The 25,207-nt window shown below is 39.0% G+C and overlaps 1 protein-coding gene and 1 long non-coding RNA gene across 2 annotated transcripts; one reads left to right on the forward strand and one right to left on the reverse strand.

Moving 5' to 3' along the window:
- Nucleotides 1–200: 200 nt before the first annotated feature.
- On the reverse strand, nt 201–6,102 carry LOC137172495 (uncharacterized). Its single transcript, XR_010924991.1, has 3 exons — nt 2,520–6,102; nt 2,102–2,242; nt 201–820 (listed from the first exon to the last, which is right to left on the reverse strand). It is a non-coding gene; the product is annotated as an uncharacterized lncRNA (long non-coding RNA).
- On the forward strand, nt 2,217–24,354 carry gpam (glycerol-3-phosphate acyltransferase, mitochondrial). The gene is made up of 21 exons (XM_067576957.1): nt 2,217–2,388; nt 7,952–8,088; nt 8,278–8,397; nt 9,151–9,224; nt 10,250–10,363; nt 10,658–10,807; nt 10,951–11,050; nt 11,468–11,604; nt 12,429–12,528; nt 15,129–15,341; nt 15,521–15,634; nt 15,911–15,996; nt 16,940–17,052; nt 18,279–18,349; nt 18,852–19,119; nt 19,320–19,477; nt 20,200–20,277; nt 20,468–20,605; nt 20,802–20,991; nt 22,445–22,503; nt 22,607–24,354. Exons 2-21 carry the CDS (start codon nt 8,005–8,007, stop codon nt 22,721–22,723), a joined length of 2,484 nt encoding a protein of 827 aa, XP_067433058.1. The 5' UTR covers nt 2,217–2,388; nt 7,952–8,004; the 3' UTR covers nt 22,724–24,354.
- The last annotated feature ends 853 nt before the right edge of the window (nt 24,355–25,207 follow it).

Here is a 25,207-nt window from a genome sequence, read left to right on the forward strand (position 1 = left end):
CTAACACAAATATAAAAAATAATTAGGAAAGAAAGAAGAGAATGGTCAAGTGGAAATTGCTATTGTAGTAAGGTGCATGATTGTCCATAGATGTACAAAATATTGATACCTGAATAATCTACACAAAATATATACGTTTGATAACAGCAGCATATACCCAAAACATGAATCTGAAATACTGCAACAGATGTGACGGACAATGTAATAAATAATAAAAGTCCAGGTGAGCAGAGAAGAGTAATTTTTCTTGGTGTTTTGTCAAGATGATGCTGAAACAGGAATGCAATTTAAAAACCTTTTTTTTCTTAGTTTATTTTCACAAAATCAGAATATCACAGACCTTTAAGATAAACGTGCACATTTTGAAAAAGCATTATAAGATTATTTAAACAGAACAACGCACAGCCATGTCTGACTCTGGGGAAAAAAAGGATGACAAGAAAGAAACAATGATACAGAACAAAGTCAGTTCAACAGTAAGAAATACAGGTAGGTCGAGGAAAGAAGGGGTGATTTTCAGCAGAATAAGGCGAGGTCATTCCAACTTTAACAGCACACTCAGTATAATAGGAAAGCATCCAACCGGTTTATGTGAGCGTTGTCACCCTGAGGAGTCTATTACATATGCAATCATAGATTCTACTCAAGATCAAGAAAGACAAGCTCAGCATAAAAACTTTAATGAACCTGCCAAGTGGGTCGGGGTAGTAGAGTTTTCTTTGAGTTTGTTAGACAGACAGGATTATATAGGATTCTTGGTGTCTGATCCACACTCCGAAGCAGGAGGTGGCGGTAATGGGCTTAATACGCTGGTTTCCAACTGCCGATAAATCATGAAGAAGAGGAAGAAAAAGACCATTTTAGAAAATTTTATTCAATTTTCTATTATTCATTTTTATATGGAAAATTAACCGATAGGCGCTACAAAAACATGTTATTTATAAAATAAATAAATATTCATATTTTATTTAACCTTTATATATCAGGCACGTGCCATTCAGGTTGGAAACCTCTTTTGCAAGGGAAGACAAGAAGACCAAGAAGACAGCACAAATTGTTGCAAACAAAACAATACAAAATCCAGCAATGGATAAAGAAACACTAAAACAGGTAATAGCACTAAAGTAAGGCTAAATGTAAGCTAAGAACAGAGACAATAATAATAAATCATTTAGTCTTAAAGATATCAGTTTCATCAATTAAATTCCTTTTGCAGAGTGGCTCAAGCAGAAAACAAAGGGACGACAGGTGGATTTATTTCCCCATCTCTGTCCTTAGACTGGGGACCGCAGATATACTGAATATCTTGTGATCAAGGATATTGATTGCAAAATGAACTCAAGATACAAGATGTTGCATATCCCTAAATCAATGTGTTCAAATTGCCCAACAGAAAATTATAAATCCCGGTAATATTCTAGAGGAGAAAGCATATAAGAACTGTATGAATTTTACAGAGAGGGGGAGGAATGTGGGATTAATAGGAACCCAGCACCTCACTTTTTACCTGGGCCACCCTACCTTCCGGGTTAATTATGGTGTTAGTCATCCAGTTTCTTGTGATTTTTCTTCTGAGCAAGAAGATACAAGACCACCAAAGGTACAGGCTCATAACTCTGCTGGGACACTGTTATTTACTGTATGTACTAAATATTTAGGATGCTTTCTATGAATTGAGATGCACTATGAGCCCAAAGCATCCTGCATCTCATTCTCCACAATAATACTCTTTATCTGTGCTTATTTCCTCAACTGATAAGTGTCACACGGACAGATTTTCCATTTTTCAATTTTCCATTTTTTATCAAACATTCCACAAATAGAAAAGTAGAAAACAGACCCAGAAATCTTAATTATACATTGCTCCGACAAACGAAAAAGACAATTTTAGAAAATTGAACTAGATTTTCCAATTCTCTATTATTATTGTTTTATATGGAAAATTTCATTGATAAGCGTTACACGGAACTTCAGATTTTCCATTTTTCTATGTTTCTATTCAACATTCTACAAATAGGAAATTTAAAACAACGACTTCAAAATCTTATTTATACATTGATCTGACGAACAAAAAAAATACATTTTTTTCTATTATTCTTACCGAAGAAGAAGAGTGTCACAGTGTTGTAGTGAATGAGCAGTTCGGTGAGCAGCGCCGCCCCCTGCTGGCTGCTGGCTGAAGTGTGTAGCTGGCAGTTAGCTGCTGTCACACATCTCTGTCACCACTGAGCCGTCCAGTCTTCTGAGGAGGAGGAGGAGGAGAAGAACATTAGAGGTGCTGGTGTGGCGAGCCACACAGGCTGTAAAAAAAACCACCCAAAGGGCTGACTGCGGTTCTGTCGACGGATTTATTTTTGAGATATGAGTCATCGTAACACTATATTGAAGGTAAGAGATGTCGTTCTCGCGAGCCTTGTTAGCGAGCTAGTGCTAGTTGCTACATCACCAACGTTAAAGTAACTAATGCCGCGTGTGTGCATTGTCATGACAACAGTAACCGTATTGTAAGGTTAGCTTACACCATGTCGTTGACACATTTTTGACTGGTAAAAGCTAAATCACGTTAGGGCTGGTTTTAGCGGTATAGAGCCTGTCGTTAGCCGGTTAACTCTGCATTGACATTGAAGTTCAAGAGGACCCTTGGCAGCACCAGTGAGGGGTTTTACACCTCTTCTCTGCTCCAGTGACTCAAATTAAATTGAACTAACGTCAGCTGCAATCCGATTTTAACGTATCTTACGTCAGGCTAAATGAGTCCCATTGTCGGTATCTGTAAAGCCCCACAATAGCGTCAGATATGCCTCATGTGGCTCTGCAATGTGCAAGAGACGGTGGCAGAAACCCGGAGACGCGGTTTAATAACTTCTATCACGAATCACGAAATGGAACAAGAGCTGTTTAACTAGGATACTGTATTATCAGGAGATGAGACGCCCTTCAACCAAACAAAAAACGGCGTTACTTTTGTGACTAAGCCAGACGTCAGGCAACCTGGTTTTGAGCCATTGTTGTCTGCACTGCTAGTTATCTGCACACAGCCCATCTGTCACATAGAGACTTCTCCTGTTTGACCTGCTTATTGCAGACAGCTTGGCTCATGTGAGACGGATTAACCTAGTGATATACAGTAGGAGTGATGCTTTTGTCACGTAAAAGACAAATTAAATGTAAATGGGTGCAAATGTAGCCTCATAAAAAAGATTTCATATTTTACATAACACCCCCTGTCACCTAATTAGGACTTTTTTTTATTGGTGAATATAAAAGAGACGCTGAATACTGTCTGCCTCTGCTGATATACCTGCAATACAGGTGAATAATACTATTTTTACTGTTTTATAACAGGAATTATTTTGCCAACGTTTTGACATTTTTGTGATATTTGCTAGGTGTGTGTCACTTAACTTTACAGTAAAAATAGTGATAGAACAAAATTATCTAAAATTAATGCCACAGATCAGATAATACTGATGGTAAGTAGTGGATATTAATGTTGCCTCAAAATTAGTATCAGTGAATTGCTTATAAATAAAGCAGCAACATCTCGATTCTCATCTGAATTCTTATCACCCTGACACATTCTTGTATGTTTTGGGAATCAAGATAAGATGGATTTAATTTTTTTTATTTGAATGCGAAAGAAGGCACAATATAGCCTCATTACTCTACATGTGCCAATGTTTTTACTTTCATGGCAACTTAAATGTTGCGTTAAAGGTTGCCATCACCTGTTACATAATCCCTGCTGCTCCTTATTCTTCAACGTCTTTGTTTGGCCTCCAACAAAGTCACCCCATCAAGTGGAGTACTCCCGGTCAGTGACCCTTTTTTAAGAACCCAGTTTCTCTCATCAGTGTGCATATCATCTACTAGCCATCGCACCACAACAGCAGGACAAAGTGCATACATCCACTCCTCGACACTTGTGAGGCTGGAACATTTTTGCAAAGACGTCCCTTACCATCAATCTCAGACTGACTGATTCACAAAACATGAGCTACACTACCTTCTGACACACAGACAGTGTTTAGTATCAGACCATTCATTCATTAAATGACTCACTAACCTATTTCCAAACTAATGAGAGGCACTGGCTGTGGTGTTTTCTGTCAATTACCTTTGTATTCTCTTTGCACTTTGTCCTCGTCTCTACAAGCTGTTGGACTAAACATGTACTCTGCATTTTATTGTATAACTGTACATAGTTTGGCATAGCAGTTAATTCAATACATCATGACAGTAACAAAATGCTTATCATGAAAGTTTTGATTTATTGTTTTGAATAGTCTATTGTATCAGCCACGTAAATGTGAAAGTAGGGTACTTGTGGATCTTATCACAGCCATATGGCGGTCAAGGTACATGTCCAACTCAATGCATAGAGGGGCTGTCTGTTCTACTTGGTTGTGCATAGTTGGATGTCAAACGAAGCTGATTTGCATGTGCCAGACAACTCAGATTAACAGCTCAGACAAATACAAAAGCAATCTTTTGATTACAAATAATATTAACTGTACATGTAGTTAAGTGTCTGCTAGTGCTGTAAATCAGATCCATTTGCAGTCCTTAATTTCAAAATTAGAGTCAGTGTCTCCCAATTAATATAGGCCACATTTATCCACATTTAGCGTCAAGTCCACATTTATCCAAGAAAGATGAATTTCAACACATAATTAAAGCAAATCATAAGGAAGTTTTCACAATGGGATGAAAATTACATACCTGTGTACAAAAATGGAGCTGAATAGTACAATAAAAAAGGTGAGTTGAGGATAGTTACTGCCTTTCTTAAGCACACTCAGGTGGTCATTGAAAGACGCAGCTCATACCTCCAGACACACACATGCCGTGTGATCTTGGAACTACTGGTGGTCATGTTGCTTTTTTATTTTTACTAGTCTCAGTTTCCACTGAAAAGCATATCCTCCAGTTTGCTAATTGATATATTCAAGTAACACAAACAAGAAACAGAATCTATAATTAAAATGTAAAACTACTGTAAACCCCAAACAAGAAGCAGTTAAATGCACTGTGGACTGTACTTTATGTAAAGAGAGTCTTTGAATGACCTGAAGCTCATTGTGTCCCAATGCAGCGACCTCATCCCAACTATCATTCACCTGCTAATAAGTACAGAGAAAACAATAGGGAAACAACAGGCTGACAGGGGTGTTGTCAAAGTTTTTCATTGTCTTCACTGTAGGTATTTGGGGCCCAGACACTGCACACCTCCAGTGTAACAAAAGGTTAGCAAGACAGTAACCAGCGTAGTGTGGGACCATATGAGTGACGGTCATTTCAGGTCTTAAAAAAGACATATAAATAACAAATAAACTGCAGGAAAAAACTGTCAAATCTGCTGTTTTACAGGGGTAACAACAGTCCCTTAAGTATTAGACAAATTACTTCTCTTTTAATGTTGTTAGGGATTTTTCTAAGTAGCTGAAGCAGCAGATTTTAATACTTTACAAGTATGTTTTTGGCACACCCCAAATTCTTGCCATTTCTGTATTGTCTGAAAGTCTTTGGCTTCGTCGTGGCCTCTGACTAAACATTCAAAAGTGGCCCAGCCCGGATAAAGAAAGATTACAGATTAATCAAAACATTTGATTAATGAAGCCTATGTAATATTTAACTAAACCGTGAGAGATATTTATAGAGCTACAGTGAATACAGTAGTGACTCATCCCAACCCTCCTCTGGGAACTCATTATTTGTGCCAGTGGTCCAGGTTCCCTGGTGGTGGTGTATCGCAGGGCTGTACAGCTTTATGCGACATGTCAAGTGTAAATCAAGTGCTGTGTAGTCACGGGCATAAGTTCTCATCTGTGATAAACTGACTTGTAGCTTCTGTAGATAAAAAACATTTATTGGCTGCTTTGGTGGCATTATAATACTATTATAGTGCTGTTTTATTTATATTTATCTTTAATAAGGAACAATTTAGTTTGACAAAATGTATTTGAGTTAAATGTTTGTACATTTGAAGCATGTCCTCTATCAGTTAAAGAATTGTTTTCAAAGACAGATGAGTAATCTAAATCTGATTACACAGCACTATATTTGGCCTCATAAGTTGTAATAGTTGCGCCACATCTCTGTTCTGACATTATATTGTAAAGCTAGTTGTTTTTTTGTGTTAGATTCAGCTCTTCTGGTTGAATCACAGAAACGCTGCTGTAACGTCTCTCCGGTCCTGTGGTTGCTTCCTCTCCCAGACTCTGTTGTTTCTGATTCAACAGTGTGATACTTGGCCTCATATCTTCAAACTAGTTTTCTTCCAAATATACTGATATTTTAAAGTATTTAGTAGTATGGTATTTTAGCGTCTGGCTTCTTCCTATCGCTGGTGTAACATGGTAGACGGGAGTGTTTTACCGCCCTTGAAGGCACCACTACTGAAAATGAGGAAACGTAGTTTGTAGTCTAATGCAGATCTCTAAAGTCCGGCAGGTGAAGCATTTTGCATCACCTGGCGGACTTTTGCTGGCAAATGAGCGGGGAGCTCTTGGTGCAGACAACATGGAGGGAGGTCAAACATTGTTTATTTGCATATACTACCCACACTGTAATGATACAATGCTGGTTGAAAATTGGCAAAGTTTCCCTTTAAGATATAGGGAAGTCACGAAGTTGTTGATGATGTTGTTGTTGTTGCTTGAGAGGCCATAATTGTGAACTGTAGTATACTGGTGTGTAAAATAACTCGCTAGCATCAGTGTGACTTAAGCAAGTCAAATTGCTGAACGATTAAATGAGGAGAGGCAAAAGGTGAACTTATTAAAATAATTCCAGACATTTGAGCAGCATAATAGACTTTTCTTTTAAGAATGTCACCTGGTTGTTCATAGTCTTCCTGTCTCTCATATCTTTGGGTGTGTAATGCACAATACTTTCTACTGTGGATTGTGGTCAAAATGAACTGCAGTTGTATCTGGGGTTAAGTGTCTGAGGATGACTGAAACAATGTAAGCGTCACATTATTCAGAAAATCTGGCCTAACTGGACCAAACAGGTGCTCAGTGACACCCAAGTCGTACCAGCAGGGTGATGGATCGTGTGGGAGGGGCTAGACTTTTTGGCTCTCATGTTGAAGTGAGGCTGATAACATCTGATTCGTGCTCAGTATGTTGTAGCATGTGCAGAGCTATTGTACATGTATATATTACAGTATACATAAAGTAGAAAATTACTATAGAATAATAATAATATAATATTATAGAATATATATGTAACAGATGAACTATATACACAGAACATACCAGAGCTGCAACGATCAGTCAATAGGCAGAAAATCAATCTCCAACTATTTTGATAATTAATTGTTTTGAGTTTTGTTTTTTTTGTTAGAAAAAAATCTCTTGTTCCAGTTTATCACATGTGGTTTCTTTATTCTTCTATGATAGTAAACTGAATATCTTTGAGTGGATTATTGGACGGGACAGAAGACGACGTCTTTTCACCATCTTCATATATTCTGTAGACAATAATCATCAGATTAATTGATAATGAAATGACATACCAGTATCATGTTTCAGCTTTTCACCAGAAAATAATCTATTCATAAAGATATTGTCCAACAGATGTTGATGGATTCTTAGTTTGTCTGAAAAAGGGGCAAAACTTATATATATAATATATCTATCTATTATACTTATACATCTATATTTGAAAATAGGTTGAAAGTCTCGATTATTATGGATTTTATTCTGTGATAATTTGTACTTGCTTTGTCAGGAGTTAATTTTTAAGGTGAAAAGCTTTTTTTGTCTATTTTAAGAATGATCTGGTTGACTTCTGTGTCTTATTTAACATTTAAGCCACACAAAAAGCCAACTATAACATTGTGTCTATGTGTATGAGCAATATTTGCATAGATTACAAAATTTTTAATGTGGCTGTAATAAAATTATTTTAAATGTAATTTTATAATATCTGTGTGTCTCACCAGCTTGCCAGCTAGTGGTGTGTGATCTGGAGGGAGAGTAAAGGACAGGAGAGAATATGGAGTTGTCAGATGGCTTGTTGCTGCAGGTCAACAACGGAGAACAGTGGTGTAACCGCTGGAAGCACCCCAATGACGACTCGGTAAGCCAACAGACCCACATCAACAATTCATCCTTGTAATGGCATTATAAGATCAGCATTACACATCTTACCAGATATATTAGTGTTTAATCTTGGCTTAGCACGCATTTGTTCCACAGAATAGGTCCATTTGTATTTTTTTGTTATTTGTTCACAATAATTGATTTCTGTGTATGGATGTGTGTCAAGGACCGCAGCACCAGCCCTTCAGTCCTGCGCTGTGTCACCAGCACGTGGAAGGAGGGACTGCTGAACAGAAAGAGGCCCTTCGTGGGTCGTTGCTGTCACTCCTGTACACCGCAGAGCTGGGTAATGTTACATCTCAGCTAATTAACTTAACATGAATACGTTTACTAGACTCTGTGGTCCATTGTATTGTTTATTCCAATGTGGATGTGTATAATTAAGAAGAAAAGGAGACGTCACCTGCCAAAAATAATTTACTGTGGCTTTTTAAAGACACAAGAAGTCCAGTTGAACATTAAAATGTATTTTCTAAGAATCAACCATACTCAAATTTGATTTAAAGCACACATATATTGTTATTTTACCCTAAGTTATAGACTTTTTAACAGACATGTGTGTATTATGGTTGTCTCAACAACATTTACATGATCAGACTGAAAATCTTACTTGTTTTATTTCTGAAAGATGCTACAACAGGCATTTCTCGCACAGTTTTTTGGTTTCTTTTTAGTATTCACTTCCAACATAAGCTCCCCTGCAGCCGTGGGAAAAACACAATGAGTCATGCATTAGAATGTGACAAGCCAATGAGATGGCAATAAAAAAGACGGTCTCTTTATGCATGGGCACAAGAAATACTGGATAACAAATGGTAAATCAAAACAAAACTGACCAGACTGGCTTCCCAACTTCCCAAGAAGCCCCAGGTTGTTTAGCTCTTTGAGGACTGACAATTGAATTCAGTGTGTATTCCCTAGCATAATTAGCCAGGTAATTAGCCAGCAATCCAAGGCTCTTAGTGTAGTTGAAGTTATGTTGATTATTCCAGTGTTAATCATCTTCTCATGGTGAGTAATCATTTTGTTTCTATTCTAGGAGAAGCTGTTTAACCCCAGTATTCCATCTCTGGGACTGCGCAATGTCATCTACATCAACGAGACTCATACTAGGTACACAAAACAAAATCTACTCCATTATAATTATAATTTCCCTTCCACGGTATGTTGCTCTGTGTAGTTGATTTCCCTGTTAAGAGGAACATATTCAACTTTTAAAACTACATATTTAGCTGCTTGGTTTTCACATGTTGCCTTGGCAGCTATTGAGCCTTAAAATTCTCCTTGTAGCTTGCAACAAGAGCTCAAGTTCTAATTCCTCCTGTAGAGAGTACAATCAGTACAGTGTGAAGAGATGCTGGCCTAACCTGTGTAATATAAATGGTTTTAAGTTAAGGGGATCATTCTGTGAAACAGTGGAAAAGTAGACAGATGAATAATTTAAAGTGTTTGTCAGTGGACACTGGACACATGCATCCAGTGACTGACCTTAGCAAGCAAAACTCAATAAGACACCTTAATACCTTGACTCCAAACATTATAATCATGGGTTTACTGTAAATCAAGACAGTTTTATTTATGAAATTCCAAGGCAATCCTTTGGCTAGACATACCTTAACGTAGGCTGTTAGCCATCATGCTACAAATTGCATGTCAAAAACTGAACTAAGTTTATATAAACATTGGACAGAAACATCCCTGAGATGTCAATATGGATAAGTTAGTATTTACAGTTTTGTCAAACACAAATCTGTATAATGTTTTGTACATGTTCAGCAAGGTGTAACAAAAACTGACTTTAGAGTGTTGTTTAGAAAGCCATGTGTAATGAATCTGTCAGCCTGAGCTGCTCTCTGGTTACTGAACATGTGTTAAGTTACCAGGAAATCAGTACAACCAACCCAGACAAAGTTTGGCCTCATTTGTACTCTAGCAGTTGTTCCTTTTTAACTGAACACTGGAACTATAATTTTTATTTTGTGTCTATATGTTAAATATATTCACAGATAGTTTTTTCTGTCAAATATTGTTCTGTAGTATCAGTAAATTAATGGAAACAGAATAAATTATTTTAGAATGTGTTTTCCCTTGTTCCATTGTATGTTGATGCATGTTTGTGTTTGTGTGTGCTCATGCAGACAGCGGGGCTGGTTGGCGCGCAGGCTGAGTTATGTGCTGTTTGTCATGGAGAGGGATGTTCACAAGGACATGTTCACCAGGAACGTGGTGGACAACGTGCTCAACAACAGCGGGTAGGAGTCAATGTAACATGAAACTTTTGTAGGAATGTTCCATCCAGTGCATGTTAGAGCATCATGAGAGTATGTCGTGACCCCAGTCGGATTAAAACCGATGACCTTGGCAACATCAAGGGTATTAAACTATACAGGGAGTGAAAACACTCAGCTATAAACAGTTTGGGATAAAGTGTGCAAAAGGAGACACAATTAAGTGAAATTCTGAAAAACTCTGCTCTTACTAGTTTTGTCTGGAGGTGTCAGTAGTCAATAAAAGGCATCGTTATGTTTGTGATTTGTCTGTTGCAGGGTGGAGAGGGCTATTGTGAAGGTTGCCACAGATTTGGATGCTACAGCCAGCCAGCCTGGGCAGCAACACAAAGCTGTCAGTAAAGTAAAGCAGAAAGCCAGGGCCTTCCTCCAGGAAATGGTGGCCAACATTTCACCAGCCTTCATCAGGTACATACACAAGTCAGACCTCATTGTATCTATCCTTATATTATGTTACTGAATAACCCTGAATTGGATTTGATACTGCATCAGCTTAAGTTCTGCTTTTTTTTTTGTTTCCGTTACGCCCTTTCACTTTTTGTCTTGTTCAGGCTGACAGGCTGGGTGTTGCTGAGGCTCTTTAATGGTTTCTTCTGGAGCATTCAGATTCACAAGGGCCAGCTGGAAATGGTCAAGAAAGCTGCTACAGAGGTCAGCACACACACACACACACACACACACACACACACACACATACACACTGAACATGGATTATACAGTTAAATGAGGATCTGCACCAAAATGTGCAAGGAGGTGTTTTCCATATATATTGTACACATACAAAATTTGTGACAACTAAACACAGACAATGTCTGATAGACGTGCTACAAATACATTTCACACACTGACACAGTGACATGTTTACAGCACTTTTTGTTAAGTATATAATACTATGCACATACATGTTTTGTTCATGGATACAAGATAAATATCACTGGACACTTTCACAAAGAAGAATTTCGCTTGTACAAATCCATAGTCTTTTTTTTTTTTTTCTGAAATTTCAAATTCCATCTGTTCCATCTGCCATCCTTCATCTATAAAATGTTCTATGTCTTGTCTTTGCAGCAAAATGTGCCCATGGTCTTCCTCCCTGTTCACAAATCCCACATTGACTACCTGCTCATCACCTTGATCCTGTTCTGTCACAACATCAAAGCCCCACACATCGCTGCTGGAAACAACCTAAGCATCCCTATCCTCAGGTAAAAGACCCAGAAAGCCTCACGTCAAGTTTGATCTGGTGTATTTTTGTTCTCTGTAAGTGAAACTACAAAGATCAGTTTGGTATCAGAAGAAGGGAGCTGCCTGGAAGTAGATTAGAGAAATGAAAGCAGAAGTAAAGGGTGCGTCTTAAGCACTTGTTTTACATTGAGGGAATATAAATGGATAACAGGTTGTCAACCTGTTTTATTCTAACCTGCTTTGAATACTATATGAAATTGTGAAGTGCATGGGTGCTTATCATGGAGGGCAAATAAATACTAACCTTAACTATTTCTGCCAAGAGCAGAATTAAATTCAGCGCCATGCACTTACTGGAGCGAGATAAGATCAAATTTCAGTGATCCCTGTGAGTGCATTTGCAATATCAAAGTGTGACAGGATGCAGAGAAGGAGAGGAAGATCAATGATAGGAAGAAGTTTAAAAAATATATAAGAGCATGGAAAAAGAATGAGATAAACACAAGTGATGTCTTCACTGCTATAGTATGATACAGAGAAATATATGAATGAAAGGAGGAAAAAACTAAAATAGCCTTTTTCTCATATTGCTCATATTGTAGAGAATCACCTGTGTTTAACTGTCAGGATTCGTTCAATCACAGTAATTAAAATGTATAAATAGGAACCAGTCTAAACAAACTTTGCCTGTTCTGTTTACTGGCCTGTCACATTTTCTGAACTGCTATTTGATATATATTGACAGCTGTAGATTATGTGCTGGTGCAGCCAACCAAAAATTGTAGCTGTCACTTCAGAAAGTTTTTTTTATGTAGCCACTTGATAAAACTTTCTTTGTTATCAGCACCCTGATCCGTAAACTGGGAGGATTCTTCATACGGCGAAGAATGGAGGAAACTGGAGATGGAAAGAAAGACATTTTGTACAGATCACTCTTGCACACAGTGAGTCTTTTTATTGTCTATAGTAAAAGCAGGTTTAACTTGCTGTTCTTCAGTCTGTGTTTTTTTTATTTCCTGGAGGAGATCATGTGTCCGTGTGTAGGTGTCTGCGTGTGTATCTGTCCGCAGCTAATCTCACATACTGCCGGACCCATCAGCCTAATATATTTTGTGGACGTTTACTGTATGCTGAGGGACCTCTCATGGTTGCAGTGATTCACAACTTATTTTATAACACGTTTTATACCGCCATTGACTACTGACTCACTACTCTTTACCGGCTGGTAGGGACTGCAAGTGATCAACAACTGCATCAAAACGCATTTCCGGCAATCGGCTAGGCTAAAAACAAGACAAAGGCCACATTTTGTCGTGGCTCGAAAACTGACATCCATAGAAAAGTTGATGAATAAATCCCTGTTTTTGTTAGCTTTGCTGCCATCTTGACTGTAAGGGAGCCAGGAGGGACAATTTAGTGAGATTCAACTCTTCTTTGTTTGGGAGGGGAGAAGGAGGTAGGTAGGGTTTTTATTTTGTGTGGTGTGTTACGAGAAAATGTTTGAAATAAATAACAATGTTTAAATTGAGAAGTTTGGACTTGTTGTCCCATTTATTGTTACCTTATTAAGTTTATACAGTCAGGCGCTCTGTAACAATACCATTACACTGTTCTACAGATCTTAAAGAAAACTGAGACTATACATGCCTCCAGACACACCTGGCAGAGATCTGCACTCTACTTAATGCACTCTTCTAGTTGGTTTTGGGTTCTTTTGTTGTTGTTGTTAACATTCAATTATGTAACTGCAAGTAGTCTTCAGGCTTTTCTGCTGCGTGCTCTCTAATGGACAGGGTAACTTAAAAGCTTTTCTCCACATGATGTTTGCCCAGCTTTTTCGTTTCCCCTTTTCTACTTTATAGGGCTGCTGCACCATTTGCCTTTGTAATGACTTTCACACCCTGTGGAATTTTCCCTTTTTAACAAAGTTGTTTAGACAGTAATACTTTCGTCTAGGATTTCCTGTAAAATAAGATGCTAATTGGCTGAGATATGCTGATTTTCATCACTACGGATGAGAAACCTACAGGTTATATATATATATATATATCTGATATAACATATCTAGACCCATTATCAGCGATCTAATAATGCACATAGTAATGAAAAGATGTGCAGGTATGCGGGATTCATTTTAAATGATAGATTTAACATGATAAATGGAAGTGTAGCCTGTTGGTTATATTGTTATATAACAACAGATGGTCTCAGTTTGACTCTTGTGACTGGTGGTTGCCTGGGTAACATTGTGAAGGGATATTAATTTAAGCAATCTGTTGTTTTGCCTTTCAGTTGACAGTTTGCCATATTGTTTGTGAGCATTTTAAGCAGCATCAACACAACAGGTCGATGTATAGTGAAAATGATTTCTTTGGTAAATTATTCCAACTCGTCCACTTATTGGAATGTATTTCCACAAAAACCTAATATGCGCAGTTTGCGTGTCAAGAAAGGCACTGGTGCTTGTGCTTTTTGAATAGACTTCATGAGAAATTAGAGAACCTGATTAAAACTGGAATCTGAACCTTTTGTTCAGGTCTAGTATTTGGATAATGAGGCTTAACAGGCTTCTATTAAAGAGCTATTCTACTGAGAATATTAATGCTTTGTCATTTTAAGCTACTTGTAGCATGCCTGGGGAATTGGAAGACTCTAAATGTGCTTTCTACAAAATAGTTGGGCTACTTAGTGGATTTAATTAATAGCACCATTCTGTCTGAGTTGAGAATTACTGTTATTATTTATGTTTGGAGTTTGTGTGAAGGAGTTTAGAGGCTGCTCTATATATTGTTCCACCAAGATAAGTTTGTATTGTGCCCCTAAGATAAGAGTTATCAGCTGACAACATGAGCAACTGTTGGAAATGACCTTCATCTTACCCCATTGTGCCTCCAGTATTTTACTGCACATCCTGCCGAACAGGGTATACAAATTTGTCACTGCAGTTGCGAAAAGTGGATCAAGTAGTACTTTAATGTGGTAGAAGATAAGACTTTAATCAGGCATGCCTGTGTGGTTCACAGAAAGGTAATTAGCTGAACTCGTTCACAGGCAGAAGTGCTAACAATAAAACAAAGCCAGGCGCTGCTTTAACTCCAGTTGTTCATATGAAAGCTGAATGTAGATGTTTGTCCTCTTCACAGCTATATGTCACAGCCTGGGGTCTATTTCAGGCTGAAGCATCTCTTCTCAAAAGTCTCCGCATAGCAAGAGACAGCTGTGTTCATACTGTTACACAACATGGCTGCCTTGGCATGTGCCCAGTTCCCTGTAGTGTGTAGAGGGGTCAAACTGTTGGTGACCACAACTCATTTTTAACTTGTAGTTAAGCTGCATATACAGCAGCAGCACAGCCTTCACCTGTCTGACCTCCACTCTGTATTGGAGTCAGTGTTGTGTTTTATATAATATATATATAAATTATAAAACACAACACTGACTCCATTCCAGCATTTGTCTCGCTTCTGACAAGCAATGCCACCTTTTTTCATTCACCTTTATCCCACATGAACATGTTTCCTCTGTTTCATCGATCTTCCTCCAGTATACTGAGGAGTTGTTACGTCAGCAGCAGTTTCTGGAAGTGTACCTGGAGGGTACTCGCTCCCGAAGCGGTAAGCCGTCTCCACCGCGTGCAGGCATGCTGTCCATCGTGGTAGACGCACTGTGCACCGGTTCCATCCCAGATGTACTGGTGGTGCCAGTTGGCATCTCGTACGACCGTATTATTGAGGGAAACTACAATAGCGAGCAGCTGGTAAGAACTGAGATGATGTCTGTGTTTGCTTTGGCAACAAAGATACTACCGTCAATAACACCAAAAAGCACAATAAAAATGCATTATATATTGTTTTTGAATTTGTGATTTGGAAGTTTTTTTGACAATTCTCATGTTTACGTTTTAACTGTCTGAACTGAACTCTTCAATCCTATCAGGGCAAGCCCAAGAAGAATGAGAGTTTGTGGGGAATAGCATGTGGAGTTTTCAGGATGCTGAGAAAAAACTACGGTTGCGTCCGAGTTGACTTCAACCAGCCCTTCTCCCTAAAGGTGATTGACTGCAGATATACATCAGCTTTCAGACAAATAGAACTGCAGCTGTTATGAAAACTATTATTATTATACCAATTTGAAGAACACCCTTGATTTTAAAGCACCAAAAAGCTCAAAAGTGTGTTTTATATAACATTTAAACTGGAATTAATGTCACAATTAAATTGTGAAAAATGCCAAAGTTTAGAGAAGTTTGTAGCCAGCACCCAGCTGTCACTCTGTTTGTCTGCCTGACTTTGTGTTTGTAATGAACCTTTTGTGTGTTGTGTGTAGGAGTACCTGGACTCTCAGAGAAGCCGTCACATTCCACCACCAGTGTCCCTGGAACACAACTTGATGCCCTCAATTATTTCTGCACAGTAAATGCAAACACGTTCACCTCCACCTCTGAAAGTCATTGATATCTTCCTCTGCATATTGCACAGGCACAAACCGACAGTCCCACCTGTAATGTAATAAACCCTCATGCCCGAACTCGACTTCTCCCTCCTCCCACTTCACAGCAGGGTCTGTTATCTGACATCTGAGAACAGCACTTGAGTTAACATCGGCAGGGGTCACTTGGGTTCAGCGCTGTCGCTGCATAATAAAACTGATACAGTCATACAGTACAGTTATAAGGACAGCAGTGTTCCATCCCAGCTGGTTCAGAGTCACAAGATCAGACACCACGCCAGCAGAGCTGATCAAATGCATCAAATACTTCATATAGGTCTCATAAAAAGTGCCCTTAAGCGTGTATAGTACTACTCACATCATGCTAAATGATGGCATTTCTGAGTAGCCTGTTCTTGTTTGAAAATACTGTATCCTGCATGCTTGGTTGAATTATTTAACGCCATATTACAGATTACAGGTAGCTCAGATTAGTGTTTATGCAAAACACAAGTTTGTTTACAGCATCAAGCAATTAAACACAGAAAAGTAGCACAGAGGGCTCAAAACGAATCAAACATCAGATCCTGCATAAACACCGAAAAGTGCACGCAGGATTTAATATTGAATTTATTTTCATGTCGTGTTTTTCAAAACAAAAATGTAAATAATTTTGTCCCTTTTTATATTAGTAGATTTCAATCATGTGCCACTGTGCTTACATTGGTTTTCATCCTTTCAACAACTTACTTTACTTATTTCACACAACCAGCCAATCAGAGAGAAGGAAACCAATAACTGAAATGAGCTAGTTTTCATGTCAGAAACCACTGTTTGAAATTATGCCATTTCTAGCTGACATAATAAGAGTTTTTTTGTTACGTGGTGTTGTTAGTGAAACTGTTTTTTCACTTATTATTCTTCCAGGCCCGACGCTCAGCTGTTCAATGGGCAGGAGGAGCAGCAGCTGAACCGAGAGCTGCACGATGACATCTTCAGGCGACAACTTATTAACAACCTGGCCAAGCATGTCCTCTTCAGTAAGAAATTTACAACCACTCCAGTGTATTACTACCCCTATATTGATACTTTATTGCCACCAAGAAACTCCAGATTGTTGAGCCTTTAATATCAATGTTACAGTGAAACTTTTACCTTTTGTGTTGTTAGTTTGTGATATAGAAAGATGAGACAGTAAGTAAAAGACATGTCACAGGTCACAAGTCATCTCACACTCAAGCTAAATGTAGTAAAGCACGATTTATTCACTCACATCTCATTCATTTGTGATGTTAGAGCACCTGGCTGCTGCTTTATGAGGCACTCCTCCTTTATCTTGTCCAAGCACAACTGTACTCCTTTTCATCCTGTGTTAAAGGTGCACCTGCTTGCCGGAGCAAAGGCAGCATTCATGAAACACTATCCATCATACCGCCTTCATTAATTGAAATCCAACACAGCACGGCATCAGTCCATCCGCTTCACATCACTCAGGGCTTTTTGCCCCGGGGTAGCACAACAGAAACCGGTTCTCCCCAGCTCATTCAGCTGCATTCTCCTATGCAAGCCCAAATTTTTTTTTTTTTTTTTTCACACACACAGCCAATCACAAAGCCTCCAGCTGGATGGCATGTTGTTTTCAGCCAATAGAGTGAAGGGGAGGATAGAGAAGCAGAAGAGGGGTGGAATGCAGTACCAGTGTTGGTGTTCACTAATGTTTTACACTCCTGAACTTGAGCTATGCTTAAGATGACCACTAGTAACCCTCATCCTAAGACATGTGCACATGCGAGCGCCTGCACACACACACACACACACACACACACACACACACACACATCCTTTTCTCTGTCTCACTGTATCATCAGTATATTCAGCTCTTATGGATCTTTTCATACCTAATTACCTAAAACAAACCTGGTACATTGAACATTTTTATAGGATTGTAAATTTTATTTTTATTTTTTTAATACAATTGTAATATTTATCACATTTATAATATTTGTTAGAATGTAATGTTAGTCATTATCAACCAGTCTTGTTTTTATGCTTTTGCTCAACATTAATGTCCCACATAGCGTTCATGTTATTGTCTTAGTCATTAAATTTTTATGTATGGTGTCATTTTCAAAGTGGGAAAGGTATTTGTTTTGATTGAGGTTCGAGCTGTGTAGCGTTAAATTCAGTTCACACGTTGTTTCCGTTTTGGTCTTGTTGTCTTTCTGTTGTGTGTTTTAACATATCCTGTTTCTGTCTTCCCTCACAGCTGCTAACAAGTCGTCAGCGATCATGTCTACCCACATTATCGCCTGCCTGCTGCTGTACAGACACAGACAGGTAAGTCCAGCTGTCTTTCATGTCCTCTCTATAACCTTCTCTTCTACTGCTCTGCTTATGCATACTGCACCCTCTTTCCTTTTTTCCCCCTCCATTCTGTTGCACTGATTTCAACTCCATTTCTCTTTTTCTCTCTCGTTGTTTCCTCTTAATCCTCCCCATCATGCTTCCTCCCTTACACTAGCCAAGGTGATTCAAATGTCACATTCCTCTGCATGGTGGTAATGAATGTCTCTATGCTGGAGATCTTCTTCTTTCTGCATCCTCTCTCAACACTGCTATACATTAGTAGAGGACTTCTGCCCTCTGCTGGCACATTGATGGAAGTGTCTGAAAGTGAAAAGCATCCACTGAAATTATCTTTCTGTCCTGAGGAATTGTCCAGTGCTACACATAATAAACTTAAGGCCACCTTAGTGTGTTTTAAATATTTGCAGTTTATGAAGTCATTTTTGGACATGATGCACATTTTTCAGCTTGTGTTTCCTCCTTTTTGCTCCAGGGCGTGGTGTTGTCCAAGCTGGTGGAAGACTTCTTCAACATGAAGGAGGAGATCCTGTCGCGGGACTTTGACCTGGGCTTTTCGGGGAACTCGGAGGATGTGGTAATGCGCGCCCTCCACCTGCTGGGAAACTGCGTCAATGTGACCAGCAGTGCAAATCGCAATGGAGAGTTCACCATCGCACCCAGCCAAACTGTACCGGCGCTTTTCGAGCTCAACTTCTACAGCAACGGCCTTTTCCATGTCTTCATTTCTGACGCAATCATTGGTACGTTGAGCCATCGGGTTACGTTTTGTGCTCACACTGATTTTTTTTACTCTTCAGTCCTTTTACTAAGAAAAATCTTCTCCAAAAGTTAGACTGTTGTCACTGTAATGTTGAGAAAGACTCGTCGTTTCCTCAGGCCTACACATGTAACAGATGTTACAGTTTTTCTCCTCTAAATTTCTCTCATCATTTTTGTCCAGCCTGCAGCATCCTGTCACTGCAGCGAGAGCTGGTGGTGGAATCAGAGTCTGATCAGCAGCCTGGTGGTCCCAATAGCCTCCCTCTCAGTCAGGAGAGACTCATCCGCAAAGCTGCCGGGCTCTCCCACTTCCTTATTAATGAGGTGGCCGTCGCACCAGTAAGTCCTGTCCATTTTTGCCATCTCTCTGGACGTTGCAAACTGCACAAAATGGGCCCATCAAGTAGTCAGAATACATTTCATTACTGTGATCAACCTATATCAACACTAGGTGTTCATTACGGTCATCATACGAGACTATTTATATTATTACTGATGAATTGATTAGTCGATTGACAAAAAACTAATTGAATAATCGTTTTAGTCATTTTTTTAAAGGGAAATTGCCCGTGGTTGCAGCTTCTCAAATTAGAGGATTTGAAGTTTTTATGTGTCAAACGTGAAAGTAAACTGAATATCTTTGGATTTTGGACTGTTGATCAGACAAAACATACATTTTTCACTTTTGACATTGTATAGACAAAATGGAGAAAATAGTCGGAGGATATATCAATAATGACAATAAATGTTAGTTTTAGCCAGAAATCTATTGGACCATCACCACTAACAGTTGATGGGCATTTCTTTTAAACTTCATCACAACAACACTCCTTGTCAATTGGAAGATCTTATCCCTGATGATGTAAGTAATGTTTCAGAGGCTCTTACAACTTTGAAAACACAGAATTCTTTTTACGCCTCTAGAAATGGTAAAATACATTTATTGATTACCTATTGGCAGCTTCGGTCCAGTTATTACTATTGATGTTTGCCTTCAAAACCTCAGATTATTTTAATGTTTCTTCCATGTTTCACAGCCTTTCCTCCTCTCTGTCCCACAGCCCTGTCAGACTATTTACCAGGTTTTCCACGATGCAGTGACGCGACTGATCCAGTATGGAGTTCTCTACGTAGCAGAGGTCAGTTTACGCTGCTGGTGGAAAAGAGTGACAGTAACCATTGTGACTAATGTTGGAAGTTGACTCCTGCCGAACATCCTTGGAGAAATACTGTCAACTATAATCACATATTTGTGATATTTTGTGGGATTCTCTTTTTTTATCATGGCTCAGATGGTCAAAATTGTTGAGGTGTGTGTCTCTGTGTCAGGAGGATCAGGAGGAACTGAGCCCCAGCCCCACAGAGGAACCCTGGCCCAAAAAGTTCCCAGAGCCCCTCTCCTGGAGGAGTGATGAGGAGGATGAAGACAGTGACTTTGGAGAGGAGCAGAGAGATCGCTACCTAAAGGTCTTGTTTAGTAGACTTTTCTACTTTCTTATTAAAGCCGACAACACCATGGAACATTAAAAACATTCACTGCCAGAAACTCTGTCATACTGTACACATTGATTTCTGTGACACTTAACTTTCTCTCAATCAAAATGAATAATGGGTCAAAACATTAAATAAGGTGGTCCAACTGTTGTTGTTTTTTTTTCTCCAGGTGAGCCTCTCCGCAGAGCACCAGGAGTTCTTCATCTTCCTACAGCGACTGCTCAGCCCGGTGCTGGAGGCCTACAGCGGGGCTGCGATCTTCGTCCACAGTCTGAGTCAGCCCATGGCGGAGTCTGACTACACTCAGAGGCTCTTCAGATACCTGCTCACCCGCACTGAGAGGGGAGTGGCTGCTTATGGTAATAACACAATATTTCTCCACATACAGTACACTATAGAAAAATTGCAAAGTTATTTAAAATCCAGGCTTTGTTCCCACATGGAATAAAAAAATAAAGGGTGCAGAATAATGCATGTGGTATCCTTTGATTCCATTTATCATCCAAATAGGACTCATTATTAAACCACAACAGGTACCTGAACTAATGCACTAGTGCTGAATTTATGGAATATGGACACAGTATAGTACCACAGAAAATTCTATCCAACATAGGAGATTAAGTGAAGATTAAATGAATTAAAACTGGGGTAGGCTTTTTTTTGGCGTCATTGGGCAAAAATCCCATAATAACCTTTCAGCATATTGTAATTGAAGTGGTCTGAGAGAAAACTAGACTCTAGCCTGTGACGGGAGACTTTAGGCCAATCACGGGTCATTTTAGAGTAGGGCTGTACCGAATACTTCAAAGCTTCCTTTGTTTCCACAGGATTCGAACAGCAAAATCAATATTCAAAATTCGTATGTATATATTTTACGGCGGTCTGATAGGAAGAGGAGTTAGGAGAGCAAAGAGAGAAAGGGAGAGAAGATGTAAGCAGTGAGTCATGGTGCAGGTGCCTCCTCTTCCTCTCTGCCCCGCTAGCTGCCTTGGTGTTTGTGCCCTATGTGTTTCGTCAATCGGCGTCCAGCTCACCAACAGCAGCTGTTGGTACTGCTGCTTCCCTGCCGGAAGAATCAGAGTAATTGCTGCCAAAGCTGCGAAGCTCCAAAAAAAGTATTTGGGAAAGCCCTATTTCAGAGAGAGGGCATTCCTATCAGCTGTTCTACAAATGTAGGTACACATGCACATCTCCACAGATGGTGAAAGCCTGATTCAATGGCGGAAAATCCTGGAGAAAAAGTTGCTATTCCAGCATTGGCAAGAGCTTTGGCTTTGATCTGGTCTATAAAGGGAAAAACCCCCAATGCCGGATCTATAGGCTAACGCTACTTTAGCTTTTGCCGTCATCAGTCTCTATCATTATTTTACACGAAGCATAAATACTGTTTGTTGCTCCTTCATATGTTCAAATTTGTTCACAGTAGCTAATTGTGGTCTGTGTCATAGTCTTTTCTCACTTGTAACTCAGCCGTGGCAATTGAAGGTAACGTTTACATTGAAAAGCACCCAGATGACTCGATGAACTCCTGGGATAGATCACTGGCGGTTGCCTCTGGTCAGCTTGTGGCGTGTGTGTGTGTGTGTGTATTAAGCACATGCATATGCCTGTGCTCGTCTGGCGTGACGGCCTTAGGACAGAGAGGGGAGGCGGGAAAGCTGCAAGAGGAGGGCTGTATTTTCAAATTCTGGCTTTTTTTTTCCTTTTCTAGAAAACTGCCTACCCCAGCTTTAACTAGTGACTTTTTTTTAAGAAATATAAATTTGATTTATATATCTGTGCGCTTTGTAATCCTATTCTCTTCTTCTCCAGGTGAAAGTGCAACTCATTACCTGGTGAAGAACACAGTGAGGACATTCAAAGAGCTGGGGGTAAGAGGGTGTTGTCTTTAAATTGTGAATTCATTATTTACTGTATATATATTCAGCTCCAGCAGGAGTTAAGACACGCCTCTTGTCTTGTGGTTTTCTGTAGGTCCTAAAGGAGAGAAGAGAGAACCGGGTGACGACTCTGGAGCTGAGCAGCACCTTTCTACCTCAGGCCAATCGGAACAAACTCCTGCAGTACATTTTAGGTTTCACCCTGCTGTGACCTCGTCACCTTCAGCCCAGCTCAGACCCCCCCAGGCTCCTTCCAATAAAGGGCTTCTACTGGTTACTTCTAAACAATCCCAGGTGCTACTCTGTGGAAAGCTTTACCAGGAAGTGCCTTCACGTAAAAGCCGCTAACTGTTAGCTGTTAGCCGGAAGAGACTTGAAGCCAGTCTTCCCTTTTGGTTCCAGTCTGACTATCTGTCGTAGAACTGTGCAGCTGATTTAAAAAAAAAAACACACGTGCGGTTCATTGAAGAGGTACTTCTAGGAATCATACTCTCTTTGTGAACTTTGCCAGTAAAGTCATGAGGTTTTAATATAATCAGAATTTTAGTAATATACTCAAGCAGGTTAGTAGGTAAGAATCACAGCAATTCAAACAAAGCAAGCTGCCTTTCGTCTATACACGTGAACAAGAAAAATATGCATAGAAAATGGTTAAACGTAACCAACAACGAAGGCATTTTTATATTAACTCTTTCTGCTCGTTTGTGAAATGCTGTATTCCCTCCAGTGCACCCCACTATCATACAGTAGAGAACTAGTCAGACGTTTAGAGAAAGACTCATTTTGAAAAGAAATTCCTGTACATAGACCATTAAAAACAATCTCTCTTATAGTTCATCAATTTATTTGTAGTGCATAATCTAAAATGTGTGCAGTCAGGTGTCATCAAATTTAAAAATTGAAGCAACATTAGAGAAGACGTTAAAGATTTGCTGACTCCTGAGGGATACAACATCCCTGCAACATGCATACATATCCAAAGTTTCATTTACAAAACTATCTGTCCTGAATCTAATCCTACATACAAACAGTTAAGGTCAGTCATACTGCACAGTTACTGTTACTGAGATATCAAATAAATAAAAAAAAGCAGCAAACAAGTTCATCCTCGCAAAAATCTCTGCTTAGCAAACACAAGATGTATCAGTTGAAAGTCAGACATAGCTTAAAACACGAGCATCCACAGTTAAGTGCTTTCTAACCACTACTATCTAAGTGCATTCGGTTACACTCTTCGTCATGGGTTTGGATGAAGAGTGAGTTTGATCTCTGTATGTGTAACACTTGTAAATCACCCTTCAATGAATGTTACATAGCACAGCACTTAAAAATACCTAATACCAGCCATCACATCCATTTAAGTTGAAACGAAACAAGCTCAGAAACTCTTTGGTCATGCCTTTCAGGGAAAGCAGAGATTTGGGATTACCACCATTTTTTTCCTGTATTATGAACACACTGTATGAAAGCCTTTAATAGCACCACTGCTGAGAGAGCATTTCTTTGCACCAGTGGTTGGGCATTTGTTAGAAAGAGGAATGGCGTAGTGTGGAAAAATAAATGGTACATATCCACTCTGTAATCTGTTTGAACAAAAGGTCACATCTCTCAAAGTTGGCTATTTGTGAAAAGAAGATAACGCTGTGTCCGCTGTCAAGAAACTTGAGGTCTTGGAGAAAGTGGGGAGGACATCTTTCTCCATTTGAGTTGTTTACTTTTTAAATCCAGACTGCTGCAAGGAGCAGTTAACATTCTTGAAAGAAATAATAGTCAGGTTTACATATTCTTGTTTTTTCTTGGTTAAAGAAATGTTTCACCTCAGTTTTTCAGTAATTCAGTCTTACTGTAAAAAAAATCACAGTCTAAAAATGTACTACCTGTAAGTAGATCCTGATAGTTTCATTTTGTTTCCCAAAATACAAGTGTGAAAAAAATATTGTGTCAGACAAGTTTGGAATAAAAACTCATGAAAATCAAAAAACTACCAAAGTAGAACATGAGAGAATAAAACCTGATAGTGAAACCTCACTGCACAGCGTCTGTGCATGTAGCTGCAGAACATTTACCAGTTTGCATTTTTATGTTAAAAACAACTTACAACAGGACTCAATAAACACACAAACACATTCTAAACTTTTTTTTTTTTTTTTTTTTTTTGCATTGTACCTGAACAAATGTGTAACAGCCAACTTAATATTGGTTCGTGAATGTGCGCGATGCTGAAATGAGGCACAAACAGCTGACTGGAAAAAAGGAAGGAACGTGTTCGGAAAGGTCAGAGGAAGTTTGGTTAATCACTGTCATGATCGGAGGAGACGCGAACTCGAAATCTCAGATCGATAATGTGAAGACGGTGTGAATGTTAGAAACTTTCATTCAATAATCTGTCAGGGTAATTTTTTGATTAAAAAATGAATCAAATGAGAATTGGGTGTCTGGTTTAAACGTATTTAAATAAATATCTTAAATATGTGCTGACAACGGTCTACAACACTGCTTGTTACAATTAATTTGAATAACAGCTTTATTTAATCTTATAAATCTGCATATTTTCATGCAGTTTTTGTTTTTTTTGTCAAATCTATGTACAAAATGAACCCATAAATGTTGAAGGTTACTTGTTGTGGATTGATGAATGACACCTATAGCATGTTGAAGAAGAGAAAAGTATGTTTTTGAAATGTGAGCAGAGTGC

Source organism: Thunnus thynnus, chromosome 20, assembly GCF_963924715.1.
Source record: "Thunnus thynnus chromosome 20, fThuThy2.1, whole genome shotgun sequence".
In the NCBI taxonomy this organism is placed as follows: Eukaryota; Metazoa; Chordata; class Actinopteri; order Scombriformes; family Scombridae; genus Thunnus; species Thunnus thynnus.